General features: G+C 60.0%; 1 protein-coding gene across 9 annotated transcripts in view; it reads right to left on the reverse strand.

Annotated features, from left to right (window-relative positions):
- Window positions 1-185: 185 nt before the first annotated feature.
- AP2A2 (adaptor related protein complex 2 subunit alpha 2) overlaps window positions 186-18,341 on the reverse strand; it is a 78,931-nt gene continuing 60,775 nt past the window's right edge. For 8 of the 9 annotated variants that reach the window (XM_059151865.1, XM_059151815.1, XM_059151843.1 and 5 more), the window contains 14 exons: window positions 17,718-17,886; window positions 16,605-16,742; window positions 14,158-14,340; window positions 13,518-13,615; window positions 12,513-12,744; window positions 12,245-12,412; window positions 6,970-7,130; window positions 5,492-5,574; window positions 3,911-4,002; window positions 2,784-2,905; window positions 1,360-1,476; window positions 1,203-1,272; window positions 939-1,073; window positions 186-358 (listed from right to left, as the gene is read on the reverse strand). In XM_059151865.1, coding sequence (XP_059007848.1) covers window positions 281-358; window positions 939-1,073; window positions 1,203-1,272; window positions 1,360-1,476; window positions 2,784-2,905; window positions 3,911-4,002; window positions 5,492-5,574; window positions 6,970-7,130; window positions 12,245-12,412; window positions 12,513-12,744; window positions 13,518-13,615; window positions 14,158-14,340; window positions 16,605-16,742; window positions 17,718-17,886 — 1,846 coding nt within the window. In that variant the 3' untranslated portion in view covers window positions 186-280. Of the gene's footprint in view, window positions 359-938; window positions 1,074-1,202; window positions 1,273-1,359; window positions 1,477-2,783; window positions 2,906-3,910; window positions 4,003-5,491; window positions 5,575-6,969; window positions 7,131-12,244; window positions 12,413-12,512; window positions 12,745-13,517; window positions 13,616-14,157; window positions 14,341-16,604; window positions 16,743-17,717; window positions 17,887-18,341 lie in introns of those variants that run through there. The other variant, XR_009348639.1, reaches the window with a different exon arrangement.

Consider the following 18,341-nt stretch of genomic DNA (forward strand, 5'->3'; position numbering starts at 1 on the left):
GTCACTTCCCTTCACTTGGGAGAGGCCGCTCAGAAGTGCCCTGACCTCTGTGAACACGGAGCACGGGGCCCACTCTCCCTTCTGACCCGACTGCAGTGCGGGCTCAGCCGCTGGCTCTGAAACACACGCAGGTCCCGCCATCCTGACCCGAAAGGGATCCGGTTTGGAGAAACGAGGCTGGGAGCCACCTGGGACAGGCCCGTTTATTCGCGACAGGACAGCGAAGACAAAGACGAGGGACAGCATGGCGCGCAGGAGCCCGGTCCTCCGTCCTCGCCGGTCAAAACTGCTCGGACAGCAGCGCGCACAGCCTCCGCGAGACGGCCTCCTTACTCGTGCGCAGCGTGAGCCGGTACATCTGCAACGGGACCCGCAGGTCAGCGGCTGCTCGCAGGCTCCTGCCCGCAGCCCACGGCTCCCGAGCTCCCGCAGCTCAGCGCGCCCCCGCGGGCAGCCAGCGCTTCGCAGGGACGTAGCAAACACACTGTCACACAGCCACGACACAGGCAGTTTGACAGCAACCAACCGCAGCCTGCGTGCGGAGACGCTGGGAGCCCCGGGGTCCGCACCCCCAGCCCAATCGCTTCCCAAGTGAAGGGAAGATGGACAGCCGCACCGCGGCTCCACTCCAGACGGCCCCAGGCAGCTCCGTGGGGCTCGGTCAGCTAACGGGGCACACGAAGAGCCACCAGGGTGAGGGCTGGAGCGCGGGGTCATGGCAGTAGTCTCTAGAGGAGGTTGAGCCGGGTGGAGGGCGAGTGGCCCCCAGGGAACTTTCCGGAGTGATGGAAATGTTCTCTGTACCAGCAGGATAGCAAGGGGCTACCCAGGGGCACACATCGATCAGAAGTCGTCAGAGGACTCCGCTCGGGCCCCACAGCACAACACAACCAGAACACAGCTCAGCCACGCACAGCAATTTGCTCAACAAGTCGGACCTGGGCTTGCAGATTCGGCTCCAAACGCAGTAAGCATCCGATCTGGGTGGTTCTGGTGTGTATGATGCCGGCCCCCACGAAATTCGCAGGATTAGGATCAACGTCTTCAAGGAGCGCAGAACCAAACCCGATGATCTGTGCCACAGAGAGACAGGTGCATAGGGCAGCGCGACCGCGGCCACAGAGGAACAGCAACACAACCGGCCGCCCTCCGGAGCCCCGGCGGGCGTCCCGACCCTGGGAATACCCATCAACGGGCCCTACCTTGGCTTTGGTGATTTCTGTGTCCATCGGATGCTTTGCTTTGAAAATGTTCTGCACTTCCTGTTGGGGACTGTGAGGTAAAATCAAGGGTCACCACGCCAAGCCGCGTCAGCTCAGGAGGACCGGGCCTGCCCCTCCCTGGCGCCCCCTCGCTCACCTGCTCAGCTGCTTCCAGCGCTGGAAGAAATCCTGAGAAGCCATTTCTGTGGGCTGGAAAAATTTGTTGAGTGTGATAGGCAGCTTAACAGACACATTCTGAAAGGTTCCCCCATACCTACGAGCAACACAGAGACACAGTGAGCAGAGCACGTGAGCCGCCGGAAGTTCTGAACCTCAGCTACACACCCGAACTAGTTTGCGGGCACAGGAACACCCGCTGCTGTGGGAGACGGCAGGTGGGCACGGAGTGTTCTGGAAGGGTGGCACGAAGCCACAGAGAGGCCCAGTCCATCCCCATGTGCAGCGTCACTGGCAGACGAGGACTGACCAACCGCGCACCGCGCCTGCCTCTGTGAGTGCGGCCAGGGCTGTGCCTCCGACCGGGCACCGCCGGGCCCATCAGACCAGGTCAGGGATGGCCCAACCTTGGGTTTCTACATCTCACTTTTCCCCACAGCCCATTTTCTACGACTCCAAGTTGGTTTAGATTATATGGGATTTTTCATTTTTCCATGAAAAGAGACGAAGCCAAGGATTTGCCTACAGAATAAAACAGAAATTCCCCTGAATTCTATAGAGTACACAGTCTTCAATTCTGTTTTTAATGTTTGAAAATGCACTCTTCCAAAACTTCAACCTTACACACGCCCATAGGACTCGGCTGTTCACACATACTCTCTCCCACTCACTGAAAAGGACAGCCCGAAACCAAGGAGCGACAGAAAACATATTTTAAAAAATAATAAAACGCAGGGCACCTGGTTGGCTCAGTGGGTTGACTCATGGGTCCCGGGATGGAGCCCCTGTGTGGGGTCTGCACTCACTGGGGATGGAGCCCCTGTGTGGGGTCTGCACTCAGTGGGGTCTGCTTGAAAGTCTCTCTCTCTGCTCCTCCCCTGCTCTCCTTCACTCTCTAAAGTAAGTTAAGTCTTAAAAAAGGTAATGACCAAGCGGCACGTAGGGGACACCAGGCAACAATGCACCCCCAGATGGAGAGCCTGGGGTGCCATCCCCACAAGAGACCCACAGAGCAGTGGCCACGCAGGGGCACACAGGACCCAGCTGGTCCCAGCCCCATAGCGCAGCACCCCCCACCCCATTCCTGTTGCTCAGCTGGAGAGCACAGGACCTGAGCAACACAGCGCTGGCAGTGGCCTCCCGGGACCCTGCACATACTGCCTCTCCCTCATTTTCCAGACACTGTGCACCTACCTAACACTGTAACGTGCGCGGTGGGGGCCGCGACTCACTTAGATCACCCCCTCAGCCCTCACAACAGCCTCCAAAGGAAGGACGCAGTCAGGACTCCGTGAGGACAGAGGACTCCCAGGGACATGGCCGTGTGCAGGCACGACCCCAGAGCCCCAAGCTCCGGAGCAGAGCAGGCTGGTCACCCGGCCCACAGCCCCATGAGCTGCTCACCTGAACTGGATGTTGAGGACCGGGGCCTCCGTGAAGTCAGACACACACTCTATGTTCACAACCTGCTGCACCTGTGCGCCGCCGTCCACGGTCGGGTCCACGGGCTTGGTCTGCAAGCTCAGATGTGTATGTGTCAAGGAGGCCGTGTCAACACTGGGGAACTGTGCCCAAGCTGAGCAAGCCCCAGAACGTTCTAGAACAGGGTCTGTAAGAGAGCTCATGCTCCTGGTCTTGGAAGAAACCTCTGGTACAGCTGATTCTACGTACACGTTATTTCTAATGATCGATCAGAAACACTTGCTTTAACAATCCGTGTTCAACTGTCACCTTACAACAAAAGTGGGCCTGGCCTGCGGCAAGCAGGTTACTGCTTCGCACACCTCCTTCAGGAGAGGCAACGCCCTTGTCAGGCGCGCGGGGGGCGCTCCCAAGCCTCACTTGGTTTGCTCAGCCGGTCCCTGGGACAGAGATCTGGAGAGCAGAGCCAGCTTCGGCTGGCACGTTCCAACCACGTTCCGGGCACTTACTGGGGACAAGGCTCCAGTGTGGGCACAGCACAGCACGAGCCAAGCCGGAGACGAGCACCGCGGCAGGAGACCGCGGCAGGAGTGCGCGGCCCGAGCGCGCGTGTTCTCAGCAGCTGCTCGCTCAGGGGGACGCCCAGGGGAGACCAGAGCTCAGAGGGGCTTGAACATCACATGACAAGAGGACAGAACAAGGAAAACCAAGTGACTCCAAGGAAGCCGAGGGCTGGGGCTGGAGGCCTGCGTGCCGGTCCCCACAGACTCCTCCGAGCCTCCCACCCGCCGCGAGGAGCTCCCTCGGGAGGCGAGACAGCGGCTGGAGGCCGCCATGGCAGCTGGGGCATCCAGCTCTCCTGATACAAGCAAACACACACAGTCCCCTGGGGCGCCCGGGTGGCTCCGTCACAACCGCGGGGGACGGAGCCCCGCATGGGACTCTGCTCCGCGGGAAGCCTGCTTCTCCCGCTCCCGCTCCCGCTTCCATTCGCTCTCTCGCTGTCCCTCTCTCGGTCAGATACATTTTAAAAAACAAGTTCCCCAAAACCCTCCTCTAAGCCCCAAGTGCCTGTCTGCTGGGGGCACAGAGGACACGAGACCAAGGATATTGGTCTGAAGGTCGTCCGAACAGATCAGCGTTGGAGTGAAACTTAAGAACTGCGTGGAGGTCTTATTTCCGTAAAATATAAACATGCGACCTAGAAGAGAAAACACAGTGTGTCTCATACACACCCTGCACCGGAACGGTGAAAACCCAAGAGGCCCCGTGTTGGGGCGGAGCTCCGGGTGGGGGGGGCGGGACGGGGACTCGGGGCGACATGGGGTCACAGCGCCCCCTGCTGAGGCCGGAAAGTGCGTCTCAAATCCTTTCCTGAGGACGAGGGCAGCACAGCAGGCAGCAGCCCCGGCCCTGAGGGGGCACGTCCCTGGGAGGACGCTTCTGCTGACCTCCAAGAGTCCCTAATGCATCCCTGGAGGACAGATGCACTACTTCTCTCCTCTGTCCCCACGCACACTTGGTCCTACACAGAAGACACCGCCCTCAAACGGCTCAGAGGCGGCACCCAAGAGGGAGACAGGCTGTTGTCTGTCCACCGGTGCCCCCAGCAGCACCCCAACAGTGCGTTCTGGGGAAAGCCTCAAAAGCATTTTCTAAAAGTCATGCTAATACACACATAAAATGGATCATCTTCAGCATCTCTCGGCTCACAGCCCAGGGCACTAAGTACATTCATAATGTAGTGTAGCCGTCCTTACCAAGGTTCTCCACAACTTTCCATCTACCTAAATGGAGACTCTGTCCCCATGAGACCCCAACCTCCGTATTTTCCCAGCCCTGGTGCCCACTGTCCACTCTCCATCCCAGAGACACCAACCCCCATCCCTCCCCCAGGACCAGTGCCCACCGTCCACTCTCTCCCCCTGAGCTTCTGACCCCCATCCCTCCCCGGCGCCCACCGATCACTCCCTGTCCCTGCGAATCCAGAGACTACAAGGAACCCCATCTGGGTGGGATCCTGCAGTATTTGTCCCTCTGTGTCTGGCCTATTTCACTCCTCACCACGTCCCCCAAGTCCATCCGCTGTGGCAGGTGTCTGTGTGTCCCTCCGTGGGACCGAGGGACAGGCTGGTGTTGTGGATGGACCACGTGTACCCACGTGTCCGTCGATGGACGTGGGGGCTGCTCCCGTGGGTCAGCAGCTGTGAACGCGGGCGTGCAAGCGTCCACACGCGTCCCTGCTTTCGGTTCTCTGGGTGCATAACTAGAAGAGGAACGGCCCGATCACACGGTCATTCCATTCTCAATTTCTGCAGGAACCGCCACGACGTCTTCCACAGCAGCTGCCCGGCTTCCATTCCGCTGACCGTGCGGGGTGCAGGGTCCAGCCTGCACGCCCTCCCACACGCGGGGCTCCCGCTCTCTGCGGATGGCAGCCGTCCTGACGGCGGGAACCGGGTCATCACCGGAGCTCTGATGTGCGCATCCCAGCTTGTGGGCAGGCTCTTCTCGGAGGGTGTTGGCTCTAGTCCTCTGCTCATCTTTGAGTCGGGTTGTATTTCTGTTGCTGAGTTTAGGGCTTCTTTGTATATTCTGGAAACTAAGCCCTTATTGGATGCGTGACTTGTGAATATTTTCTGCCCATAGCTCCTAAGTGAAGGTTTTCGTTGAGTAATTAAAGCACATACCCAAATTCTGCCGGAACTCAGACTTCAATCCAATCTGAAGCAGCTGGTTTTCAAACAGCACACCATTATTTTTACAGACAAACCTAGGGGGAAGGGACAGAGTGTGAATCCCTCAGAGCCACCCAATGGAAATCTAAAGATCTGCTTTGAAAAAGAGTCTAACAAAAAGGCCAGAAAAACCTCTATGGGACTCAGAGTAAAGTTAAGGTAGGAAAGTATTACAGAAACACCAGAAAAAGGGTGCCCACTGGAGACCTGGATGTGACCACACAGGACAGGACAGGACAGGATGGGGCTCTGTCCCCCACAAACACGCCAACCCACATTCCAACGCGCACACGGTGTAGCCTGCACGTGCTTTCAGGCCAGAGCTGGTGCAGGGCGCTGGCCACGGCTCTAGGGCTGACCACCAGTGTGGCCACAAGGCCCCAGTGGCCAGGATCCCCCACTTCAGATGCCATGCTGGGGAGTGGGCAAGCTGCCGCCAGACAGCACCACGCATCCCACACCCCAACCCCTGTGAGGAGGCCTGTGGCTCAGGCACCATGTGCACCTGCACACCCAAGGGCCAAGAATGTCGGGGGACGCCCCTACACCAGACCACTGCCCAGAACAGGACGTCCAGTGTAGAGCCCGGCTCTGTCCCCAGGCCTCGCGGCCTGCAGTATGCATGCTTCTCAATCTCCCAACTCCACACTTCCAGAAGCCACAGACTATAATTCACACCCGTCCGAACCCACATCTCCTCACCACCTCCAACAAGCAGCAAGAAGCAAGAATTCACACGCAGCACAAACACCAAGAGACCGGAAAACCACAAAACGATACAAATCCTGCTGCTGTCATCGGGACAGCCAAGGACAGGGGCCACTCTGTGAAGACACTCCATCTGGCCGGCCCACCCCATCCCCAGGCCAGGCCCTCCCACACCTCCTGGCCAGTTGAAGACCGGCAGACACACAAGGGACAGAGAGCAGACAGAACGAAGGTACGGAACCACACAGCAAAGAAAGCAGGAAAGAAAACACGCTGGGAAGGGCACTGTGATGTCCATGTCCTGGAGACGGGGACAAAGCGCCCCGCGGAGGGCTCACAGCAAGCAGGGCTCCATGCACAGTGGGGGCGGGATGTCCTGATGAGGCAGGGAAGACAGGGCTGGCGGGGGAGGGTGGCGGCGCCACAGACAGACAGGGAGAAAGCAGGAGGGCGTGCTAAGGAGTGCGCGTGAACACAAGGGCAGGCCGGGCACCCGCCGGCACGCTCACAGATAGAAGTCTCTTCTTCAGAAACTTCACCACCTTTCTCGAGTGAGGACTGACGCTCCATGAGCATGGGGCCAGGTCCAGAGCAAACCCGCCAGCACGCTCTGGGCAGTGAGGACCGAGGCCCGCTGCCAGCAGCTGGTGCAGACCGTGGGCCCCGGGCAGGAGCCAGAGGCCGAGAGAGTCCCAGTCTCGAGGACACAAGAGACCAACTACCTGGCGAAGTTGTCTTCAGAGCCGGGAGCCAGGGGCGCGACTGCGGAGGGTGAGTCTGAGAACACGTCCACGAGCAGCCCGCCGGAGGAGGGTGGGGGGCCTGCGGGGGCAGGGGGTGCGGCCCCCAGACCCAAGAGGTCTGCCGATGGAGAAGGCGTGGACTGGAAAACAGGGAAGGTGAGGGTCAGCAGGAAACCTGCACACACGCCAGAGCCAAGCAGGCACAGGTGCCTGCGCCCCCCCCCGCCCACGGCTCCCGCCAGGCTGCGCAGGGCCAGCGCGCAGCACGGGACTGGGTCTGTACCCCAGGGTCAAGCCTGCAGCCCCCAGCTGGAGGGTCAGTCATAATCTCACACAACCAGAAAAAGAGCAACCTTTTATCATGAAGATTACCTGAACGGGAAAAAAAGTTCTGAAAACACTTCTGCCACAAAGGAGGCCAGAAAGAACTGAGGCCTCAGTTCCACTCCTCCCTTCCAAAGGGGGAGTGAGCTGAGAGCCGGGTCCGCGAGCGGCCAGCACATGCTCTCAGTCTACCCGTGTGTAAATCCTACTGAGTCACAGAGGAAAAAGCAGATTAAAAAACCTACAGGACACACTTTTTTAATATATGTTTTTTTGTTGTTGTTGTTTGTTTGTTTTTTTTTAAGATTTTATTTATTTTATTTATTTATTTGTCAGAGAGAGAGCGAGCGAGAGCAAGCACAGGCAGACAGAGTGGCAGGCAGAGTCAGAGGGAGAAGCAGGCTCCCTGTGGAGCAAGGAGCCCGATGTGGGACTCGATCCCAGGACGCTGGGATCATGACCTGAGCCGAAGGCAGCTGCTTAACCAACTGAGCCACTCAGGCGTCCCAGGACACACTTTTTTTAACGGCTGCTTTTTGATCCTAAGCAGAAGACAAAGAGCCAACCCACGGGGGACCACTGCCGCACAAAGCACTCACTCAGCTGATGCGAACATCTGGCCCCGCACCCCGGGCGGCAAGCAGGCTCTCATCAGCCCCGGGGCGGGCCACTCGGCCTTGAGAATACGTCTGGAATGACTTTTAAGCGCTCACGGCATGTCCGTGGAGGCACAAGTCAGTCTGGGATGCCCGGACTAGGCCCTGAGGCCTCCATATACCGCCGCGCTCACGTTTGCTGGGCCTTAGCACACACACCCCCCCAGGAACACGACTACCCCGTGAGCCGAGGGAGGCCGAGCGCCTGCCCCAGCACGTGAGCGCCCACCCGGGGGCACTGGCAGGTCGCACCGCAGCCAAGGCCTCTGACCGCCGCCTGCTTCCGGCACGGCCACCCGGGCCTGGGGACGAATGTCCGTCTCCGTTGCTGCAGATATCCGTCTCTTCCCTTCCACGCTCAGTGACAACGTCACACTGAACTTCTAAAGGATCTCGTGTCACAGGTGGTATCACGTAGCGATGCCATTCCAAGCTAAAGGAGGCATCCGAAAACGTGTGTTCTGCGCAGAGCGTGTGCTCTGACAGGGCCGAGAAGCCTGCTCCGGGGACGCCCCTCCTTCCTTGAGGCCGCGGCTGTTCCTGGCGCACCAGACGGGCTGGGCTCCTCAGGAAGGGGAAGGCCCAGGAGAGGAGCGGCATCAGTCACATGGGCCCGCAGAGAAGGGATGGGGACCACAGAGGAGCTGTCGCGAGAAGGAATGCCAGAAACTTCTGCACCATCAGAAAGGGTGTGTATGTGACCTCTCCAGGTGGCTCCTGGCCCGCCCTGCACCTGTGTCAGTGCTCCTGGGAGCACAGCTCCTCACGGCACTGCATTCCTAACACCGTCGTCGTAGGAGTCTGACCATCTGAGGAGCACCGAAGGGGACCACCACAGCCGACAGACCTACAGCCTAAATGGGGATTATTTCCCCTCACCACCTACTGCAAGATCTTTACCACTGGTTCCTGAATAATGGTTCCAATGTTCATTTTAAGGTTTCTTGATTTATTTGCAAGAGAGAGAAGAACAGGGGTAGAGAGTCCCAGGAAGACTCCATGCCAAGGACGGAGCCCGACATGGAGCGCAATCCCAGGACCCTGAGATCGTGACCCAAGCCAAAACCAAGAGTCAGATGCTTAACCCACTGAACAACCCAGATGCCCTGATTCAAATGTTTTTGTTTGATTTCTAAGATTTTTAAGATTTTATTTATTTATGTGTGCAAGGTGGGTGGGACCACGGGTGGGGGAGGGAGATGTAGACCCCCTGCTGAGCAGAGAGCCCGACATGGGGCCCGATCCAAGGACCCCGATATCATGACCTGAGCCGAAGTCAGACACTTAACCGACTGAGCCACCCGGGAGCCCCAAATGTTTCTTAAAGAAAATCTTTTGTCCAGGGCGCCTGGGTGGCTCAGTCGGTTAAGTGTCTGACTCTTCGTCTTGGCTCAGGGCCGTGAGACCAAGCCCCACGTCGGGCTCTGAGCTGCACAAGAAGCCTGACTGAGACTCTCTCTCTCCCTCTGCCCCTCCCCAACCCCCACCAAGCATACGAAGGTACACTGTCTCTCAAAAATATTTTTGAACATTTTTAAAGAAAAAAGAAAATATTTTGTCCAATTAAGTCAAATATGCCCCCCCAAAATCACAACAAACTAAAGCAAGGCTGTTCTGTTGGGAGGACCTCCCTGGACGACCACTCCTGCCCCAGATCCCTGGAGCAGGTCTGCTCAAAGGCCGGCGTGCTGAGACCCACTGCCTCTCCGCGGCCACCTCCTCCTTCCAGGACTCAGGGAGACAGTCCCCGGGGAGCCTGCCCAGCGCCCATCGGCACAAGCCGCCTCTCCTCACTTTGACGGCAGCAAGAGCAAGAATCAGAACAGCAGCAAGAGCCCCGCACGCTTACAGACTGCATGTTGACTCCAAGCTCCACTGAGCCGGAAAGCCCCAGGGGCACCAGGCAGTCTCCAAACATCCACCAGCGATGGTCCTGGTGCCACCAAGAGACGCTCGCCGCGTGTGCTCACCACGCACAGCCAAGTAACTGGGAGACCCCAGGGCCGAGGTCCCAGACCCACAGAAGGTGGACGCACGGAGAGCTGCCTGTTGCAAAGACAACATGCTTCCAGCCTTGTCTGTGGCCCCGAGTGAGTCAGTCTGACCAGCACCACACCACAGGGCAACACACCGTTCTCCATGTAAAATCCAGATGCCTCAAGGCCATTGCGAGGCAGGGCCTCTCCTCTGAGGTGGGAAGGAAGACCAGAGGAGACTTTCAGCCCAGAGGGACCTTTCCCCTTTTCTGTCCTGCTTCTCCTGTCCCCTTCGGAGGGGTCTCTGACCACATCCCCAGCCACCTGAGCACTGGGAACAGATCACCGCTCCTGTCACCGTGACGCTGTCCACAACACTGCCAGCTCTCAGCTCACAACCACAAACATCTACTCACCAAGCACTTGCTGGGCACCGCTCACAGGCAAGCAGAAAGCTCACAGCCGGAGTGTAAAACACTTGCCAAGTGAACCTGGAAGAGAGGCAGCCACTCCCCATCCCGGAGAACGTACCCTAACAACAACCTGTTAAATCTTATCCCTCCTGCCTTCTCAAAGTGGGACTCACCACTCACATCCCGAGTCAGAAAGGGAGCCAACAGATTCCCCCAAGTGCCATAGCCTGGGCACAGCGGGGCAAACCAGGTGTGGCCCACAAGCTGGTACACACACGCCCCTCCAGAAAAGTCAAGAACCAAATAAGAAGACACCACTAACAACGGTGAGAACAGACATTAAAGCCCACCTTCGGCGCTCACGTCCGCGCGATGGGCTGGCGCTGGGGCTGCTGGAGAGGAGGGTGCGGGCACAGAGAGGCCAGCCCTGCTGCTCCTGGGAGACAGCCCCATGCTGCATCATGTGTGTCCGGCTCTAGATGCCACCGCTGGCAGGGGAGCCCCCACCCAGCACCGTGGGAAGACTCCACCTGGTGGGGCATGAACATAGTCCACGCACGAGCCGCAGAGCCACGGCCTCCAGAGTCAGGCCACTCCCCAACGCCAGCCACCGCCAGCACCCTGGCATATGGTGACCGTCGGGACCTCCTCACAAACAAGCGTCTGCGTACTTGGGTGGGGGAAGCCAGTCAAGGCCTTCAAGACTCGGGTCCACTCTGTGCCCAGGGAACAGGCGCAGAGGCAAAGAGCTTGGAAAAGCCACCCTGTTAACTTCCTCAGGGACAAAGGGATGACGACCACCTGGAGAAAAGCGTGGATCTAACGTTCACTGAGAAACTAGCGCGCGACATCCGGCTGCCGGAAACCACAGGCATCACAAGCAAACACGCCAGCAAGCTCAGACTAAAGAAGGCACCCCCCGAGAGAGAGCGTCAGGGCTCAAGGGACCCCTGTTGCAGCAGGGACCTCGAGTCAGGGGAGAAGCAGCACTGAATACAGAGCTCATGGCAGGCTGGGCAGTCTCGGCGCGAGGCCGGACACACGGTCGATGGGGCCACGCAAGCAGACCCCACCGAGCAGAACCAGGGCTCAGACATCAGCACGCTCCTGACAAGCAAAGGCCCTGGTCTGTCTGCATGCGGCACACATTCTCTGACACTCCTCTTCACAGAAGCCACTTGATACCGCCAGTAGCATCACTCACGTCACGGGACCAAGATCCCAGACAGGAAACAAAGCTCTCCAGGATCCCCTCCGTGATGGCCGAGCAGAGAGCCCCCAGTCCTGGGGAGCCAGTCCCAGCGCCCAGGTGGCAGCTACGTGGCAGGGCTGGTGTGCACGCTCTCACGAAAACTCCTATTCCGGTCAGGAAAAGACAATACGCGGATACAACTCTTGGACCTACGTCTCCCACCTGACAAGCACCAAGAGATGAGTTTTCATTCACACGTGAATATTCTCACCATGTCACACAGAAAAAAGAAATTGATACTGACCCAAGCCACTGTTGAAAACCTCTAAGAACAGCACGAGTCGGGTTCGGTCTGTTCTCAACCAACAAGAAAAAGCTGGACAGGCCTCCTACACAGGGCAATCCCGCAAAGGTGACCACGTCATCTGAGCCAAAGACAAGACAGAGAGGAACTGGGAGTGGACTCTGGACCGAAGACAGCGACCTGAAAGATGTTCTAGAAGACGGGCCACAGTGTCTGAGTGAAAAGAGCTTTTGGAGGTCACGAGTGAAAGAGAGGTGAAGACCTAAGCTTGGATGCACTGCCTCATTCTTGGCACACGTTGTAACACTTAATACAGAATTCTCAAACTGGCGCAGGCTCTGCCGGCCCTGACTCTCAGGGACCGGGCCGCCCAGCAGGAGGGCACCCACCGCGGCGCTGGCTGGCGCAGGCTCGGGGCCTCCGTTGACATCCGCGCTCCTCTCCCGCTTGGCCTCCTCCAGGTCCGTCACAGTGTTCGGGCCCTTCTTCTTCTTGAGCTTGGCCAGGATGGAAGACTCACGCTCCGGAAATGGCGGCATCTCCTCCAGGACGGTGGCCTGGAGAAAGAAGCCCCGGTCGCCATGGCTCCGAGCCCCGTGGCTTCCAAGCCCGAGACCCAGGACAGCACAGCAGGGGCACAGGGCAGCCAGGGCCTACCAGGATGTCAGTGCTGGCGACCGTGCTGAGCCTCAGGTACTCCACCGCCCGCTGCTGCAGCTCCACGTCCGCGTTCCTCAGCTGGCTATCGCTGCGCAGCACGTCCTGAATGGTGGCCTTCACCTCCGGGAAGAGGTTCACGAACTTGATGTAGGTGGACAAGAGCAGCGCCCTGGTGGGGACGCTGCACAGGTGGAACTTGGAGTGAAGCAGGTTGAACTGGATCAAGGGGCTGTGGGGGCACACAGGGTACTGGGTCAGGGGGCTGCAGGAGGAAGACAGGGCACTGGGCCAGGGGGCAGACGGGGGGCACACAGGGCACTGGGTCAGGGGCAGACGGGGGACAGACAGAGCACTGAGTCAAGGGGCTGCAGGGGGCACACAGGGCACTGGGTCAGGGGCAGACGGGAGACACACAGGGAACTGAGTCAAGGGGCTGCGGGGGCCACACAGGGCACTGGGTCAGGGGCAGATGGGGGACACACAGGGCACTGGGTCAGGGGCTGCCAGGGACACACAGGGCACTGAGTCAGGGGCTGCAGGGGACACACAGGGCACTGGGTCAGTGGGCACACAGAGGGCACACAGGGCACTGAGTCAGGGGTTGCGGCGGGCAGACAGGGCACAGGCAGAGTGGGGGCACGTCGCCCCTCGTCTCCTATGCCCCTTGCGCACCCCAGCACCTGTGCCTCTCACCGTCACAGTGGGCATGGAGCAGCACTGGGAAAAGGACCCACACCACGCCAGAACCACCCCGGTAACGTGCAAGAGTGCGCGGTTGGGCCGGCACCTCCAGCTCCAAACTAAGCGCAAACCTCCCCTCTGGTCAACTAGAAACCCCGTCGGTATAGCCTGAGAGAAGACGGAACAGTCTCCTGCAGCGGAAGTGCTCTGGCTCTGGCTGTGCCAACAAGCAGGTGAGGACCCTCACCAGCCTTCAGTCCGCGGAGGCCCAGGGCCACGATACGCCACAGTACCCGCCCGACTCCCAGGGGGCTCTCTCACCTGGATCTTGGGTCGCCGGCTATCAAGTTTCCGAACTCCCCCAGGATGTAGCCCCCGACTTTGACCAGGTTCTCATGGCACGCCGGGGCCTGAAGAGCCTGTAAGACAGAGAGCCCAATGAGCCTGACACACAGGCGGCCCCGACCTGCCCAGGTCAACAAGTGGGGACGCATCTGCCAGCAGGGCAGCGGTAGTGACGGCGACACACTGAAACAAGATGCAGGTCACGTTCCCTATGTAGGTGCAAGCTCCCGGCAGAGCTTCCAGGAGACCCTCCCGGCGCCCGAATACACCCTTCCTTCCCTTCCCGTTTCTGCAGCTATGTCCTCAGCAAGGGAGTCCCCGAGGCAGAGACACGGCCCATCCGGCCCTGGAACGGGGCCTGTGCTCTACTTGGGCCCCGGCCGGGGGCTGGAGGAGCAGGTGCGCACCCCCATCCTCCTGGGGGCCCACGCCCCTCGTCAACGGAGCCTGAGAACCACACCACGGAGGCTCATGCACACCAGAGACGAGCTCCAGCAAAGGAGGCGTCCACAGCACGAGCTGGAACCTCCCAGAACAGCCGGCAGGGAACACATGGTGCCCTGCAACACCCCCCGGAACCCCACGCTTTACCCAGAGAAAGGCACACGGGCCACACCTCGAACACCGTCTTGGCGGCGTAGCCCTGCACATCGTCCCGGTTGATGACGATCTGGATGACGCGGTACCACACCTCCTCGCTCACGTAGTCACCGGCAATCCGGATCAGGTTCAGGATGGTGTCCACGTACCACGTGTAGTCCACGGCATACTTCTCCGCCAGGATGGCCACCTTCAGCACCTGCAGGGGGCGGCTGCTCAGGGGAGGTGCTCTGGGCCCCACGGCATGCTGCCCCATGTCAACTCCAGGGCTTCGGAAGGACCTACGCACGTGCCAAAGCTTGGGTGTGCAAGAAGCCTCCACCACGTTCTCAGGGGAGCCCAGAAGGTTAAGACTGGTGGCTTAACTGGGGAAAGCCAGACCACCCTCCAGGAATAGATTCAGAAGGTCTAGGAGGCTCATGCCTTGTTTCCTAGTCTAGAAGGATCTAGGAAACACAACAGGGTCGGGTTACGGCTGCAGGAGGGCACAGCAAGCCGTGCCCTGCACTGCCATCAGGCTGCAGTCCAGGCAACCCTGGCGTGGGGCCTCCTCTCAGCAGCCCCATCCTCGGAGCGCCAGGGCCCGCTGGGTCTCCTCCTGTTCCGGCCGGCCCTTCCCAACACTGTCCCCTCTATTCTTCGTAGGAGGCCGCACCCACTCGTTCACCCCCATGCGTTCCAGAGGGCTCTATGGACCCCACGCACTGCCCCAGGGCAACAGCACTGAGCTGCCCAAAAGCAGACCACGCCCCCTCCCCCAGTCACCTTCTTGGGGCGCCGAACTCCCCTGAACGGCACCAGCTGCTCTTCAAGCAGCTGCCTGTTGTCAGAGCCCACCCCCCCTACTCCGTCAGCCTTCTGACTGCGTTCCAGAGCCGCTGCCAGAGCCCAGACCACCAGCCATGTGCTCTGCCCGCCCTCCGGCACCCACATCGGCTCTCCACAGTAATCCCGGCACCTCGCTCCAAAACTCCCTGTGTCACTGCCTTGGCTTCAAACCCTTCAAACCCAGAGCTCGCCCCTGAGGCTGAGCACTCAGGGCCTCCCCGCCGTCTCAACACAGGCCGGCATCTTCGCTGCCGCTGCCACCCATGCTGCGCACCCCGTGACAGCTCCTCCCCAGCCGCCCCCCTGCCCAGGTCCGAGCCCTGCCTCCACCAGTCCGCAGCCACACCACAAGCAGGCCCACTGTCCTGCCTATAGGACCTGCCATCCCTATGCACACAAAGGCCCCCTGTGAGCACGGCAGCCGGCACACCTAGGTGTGGAAGCCCAGCAGCCAGCGCGACCCCAGGGCACATCCTCAGACACGCCAAGCTGCACAGGCACACGGACAGAGCACTGACCTGCAAACTGAGAAGGTTGGTTTCACTCCTCATTCAACGAAAGCAGATTGAGGAACGTCACTTGTCATTTGAAAGGGAGTAAGAGCCAACACGGCACTGGCTAACGTTCAAGACCTTAACTGGAAGAACATGCCCCTTCTGTCTCTGCTCAGAACACACCCGGCAGTGAAGAAAGCCGTATCCCGTTGACTACGGTCCCCAGAGCGAGCGAGCGCCACCTGCACAGGCATCCAGCCTCAGCCCTGCTGCCTGACCGCCCTCCAGACCTGACCCCACCCACCCCACGCTCCCCTGCATGTCTGTTCTTGGATCTTCCTCCCCGTCCCTCCCGGCTCCCCTGCCGTGCCCAAGCCCTCCTTCCTGGGTGGGCGTCCGTTCAGCGCCAGGAGCCTTCCTTGACCACCTTCTCCAGGGCAGCCCTGCTCCTCACCAAAGCATGCCACTCAGCACTGAAGAGCCAGCACCTGCCCCAGCCTGGCCACGGGGGCCACAGCCGTTCCCTAAGTGATGGGCTGGAAGCCTGAGTGTCCGACCGCATGCAGGGACACTCGTACCCAGAAGCGTGGCCACCGATCTCTCCACACATACTCCACTGAGCCCTCTAAATCACAACACACACTCGGGCCCCCCGTATGCTGGCCACAGGCTACCTGGAACCCGGCGCACCCCAATTCTGCATCGCCGTCAGCCTCTCCCCAAGCCGGCATGTGCAGGACCCTGACAAGGTGTTCGGCATGTGCAGCCACTTCGCCAACGACCGCTGCCGGCAGCGCAGGCCGCCCGGAGGGAACTGGCGGCTGTGCTCAATGGAGCAGAGAGCAGGGGCCCCGCGCGTAAGCAGGAGCTCCGTGGCTCAGACCTGCACACCTTGGCCCACAGGACTCTGAACTCATGGTCACCTGAGTTGCACAAGTATCTCACTGTGAGGGTCCCTGTTGCACAGGTTGTTTAAAGTCCCTCCTGAAACACTGAAAGCCTCCGCTGAGGACGCAGACGGGAAGCTACGGTGAAGGCATCTCTCCCCAGAACCAAGGAAATTTCAGGACAACGTCGAACAGAGCCACGCGCACTAGGGAGAGGCAGACCGGGCTGGAGGCACAGCGGCCGTCTGACTCACAATCTCTTCTCGGATGGAGTAGTCGGCCGTCTCCAGGTAGCTCAGCATCTCGGCCACGATCTGCTGGGCATTGCTGCGGTCACACATGGCGTAGAGGAGGTCCACGGCCCGCTGTCGCACACTCACGTCCCGCTCCGTCTGGGGGAGTGAGGCACAGCGTGAAAAACCGCTCAAGCAGACCGTGGGTGGGGTGGCCAGGCCCCCGCGGCTCAGGCCCCCTACTCCGTCCCAGCGCTCGCTGCCGGCTCTCCCTGCAGCACATCCAGACCCAGGGATCCCCGACACACTGCGCTCACGCAGAGCCCCTCACTCCACGTGGGCCCAGCAGCCTTGGACTGGCCGGAATCAAGCACATCCCTGGGGTGGGTGAGAGGTGCCTCCACTGCACGGCCGCCAACCGGCACCACCTGGGAGCTTATCACAGTGCCGCTCTCGGGCCCCTCCCGAGACCTGCTCCGCCAGCCCCCACAATGTAGTGAGACCCCAGCTGCTCCCAGCACAGGACAGGCTGGGAAACACGGCTGAACCACCAAGCAACAGGCAAGGGTGAGGGCAGGTCTCTCTGACTCCTGGCAGTGAAGCCAGGGCCAGGAGCACCCAGAACCAAAAAGCTCAGCTGCCAGCACTTCTGTGGCCTCTTGCTCAAAACACCGCCCGAACATGCGAAACCCCAAAGGGACAGAGTCAGACAGCTCTTAACTGTGAGTCTGGTCAGAACCAGGGGCTCTGCAGCGGACCCCCTGCCTTTCACTCTCTGGCGCACCTCAGCCAGCATCAGTAACGCTGGGGGCGCCGTGCTGTCCCCCCGAGGGCAGCCGGCCCGCAGAGGAATGGCAAGGAACGGGAGCAGGCAGCCTCAACTTGGCTCTTCCAACTCTGGAACTTAAATTCCTTAAGAAAGGTGAATTTTCTTTTGCAAAGGGTGAGTCTTCTCAGAGACAAGGACGAAATATTTTCTCTTTCGACAAAAAAGAACAGTCTGCATCGACTCAAACATCTCCCGTGACTCGGCTCTGTGCGGAACAGGATGCTCCGGACTGCGTGCTCCCAGCTGGCCCCACCGGCAAGGAGAGAGCGAGGCCCGGGATGCCGGCCCCAGGCACAGGCACTTGCCTTCAGAGCGTTGATGACTGTCTCGATGTGCGTCTTGACCGCCTCGTGGGAGAACTCGGAGCTGGCCAGCGTGCACATGCTCTCCAGCGCCAGGTAGCGCAGGTTGGTCTCCCGGTGCTGCAGGAACTGGCCCAGCTGGTTACAGGCGCGGACGAGCAGGTTCGGCTCACTGCATGGACAGCAGAAGCGGGCGGGGAGGGGCTCCTCAGCGCGTGCCCCACAGACAGGGCCGCCCACAGGTCAGCACGGCAGGCGGCGCTCACGGCCAGCACACTGCTGAAGGGAAACCTCAGGGCCCCCCACCACAGAAGCTCTGAACTTAAACGCTGAGGCCAGTTTTGCATCTGCTCTGTTCGCAGCCACCTCATCTGCAGAATTCCACCAACTCCTAGGAGCTGGTGACAGAAGTGGCACACTCCCAAGCTGAGCGTCCCTAAGCCTCTGTGCTGAGCTCGCAGAGGGAACACTCAGGCTCTCGCCAAGGGGCCAGAGAGCTCATCTCAGCCGGAGGCAGCAAGCCCTGGCCAATGGGCGAACAGAGGCCTTGCCCACAAGCAGACTCCTGAGAGCCACGCACACAGACACAGAGGCATGCGGTCGACAAGGCCCCAGTACCGCTTCCCA

Source organism: Mustela lutreola, chromosome 1 (genome assembly GCF_030435805.1).
Source record: "Mustela lutreola isolate mMusLut2 chromosome 1, mMusLut2.pri, whole genome shotgun sequence".
Classification (NCBI taxonomy): domain Eukaryota; kingdom Metazoa; phylum Chordata; class Mammalia; order Carnivora; family Mustelidae; genus Mustela; species Mustela lutreola.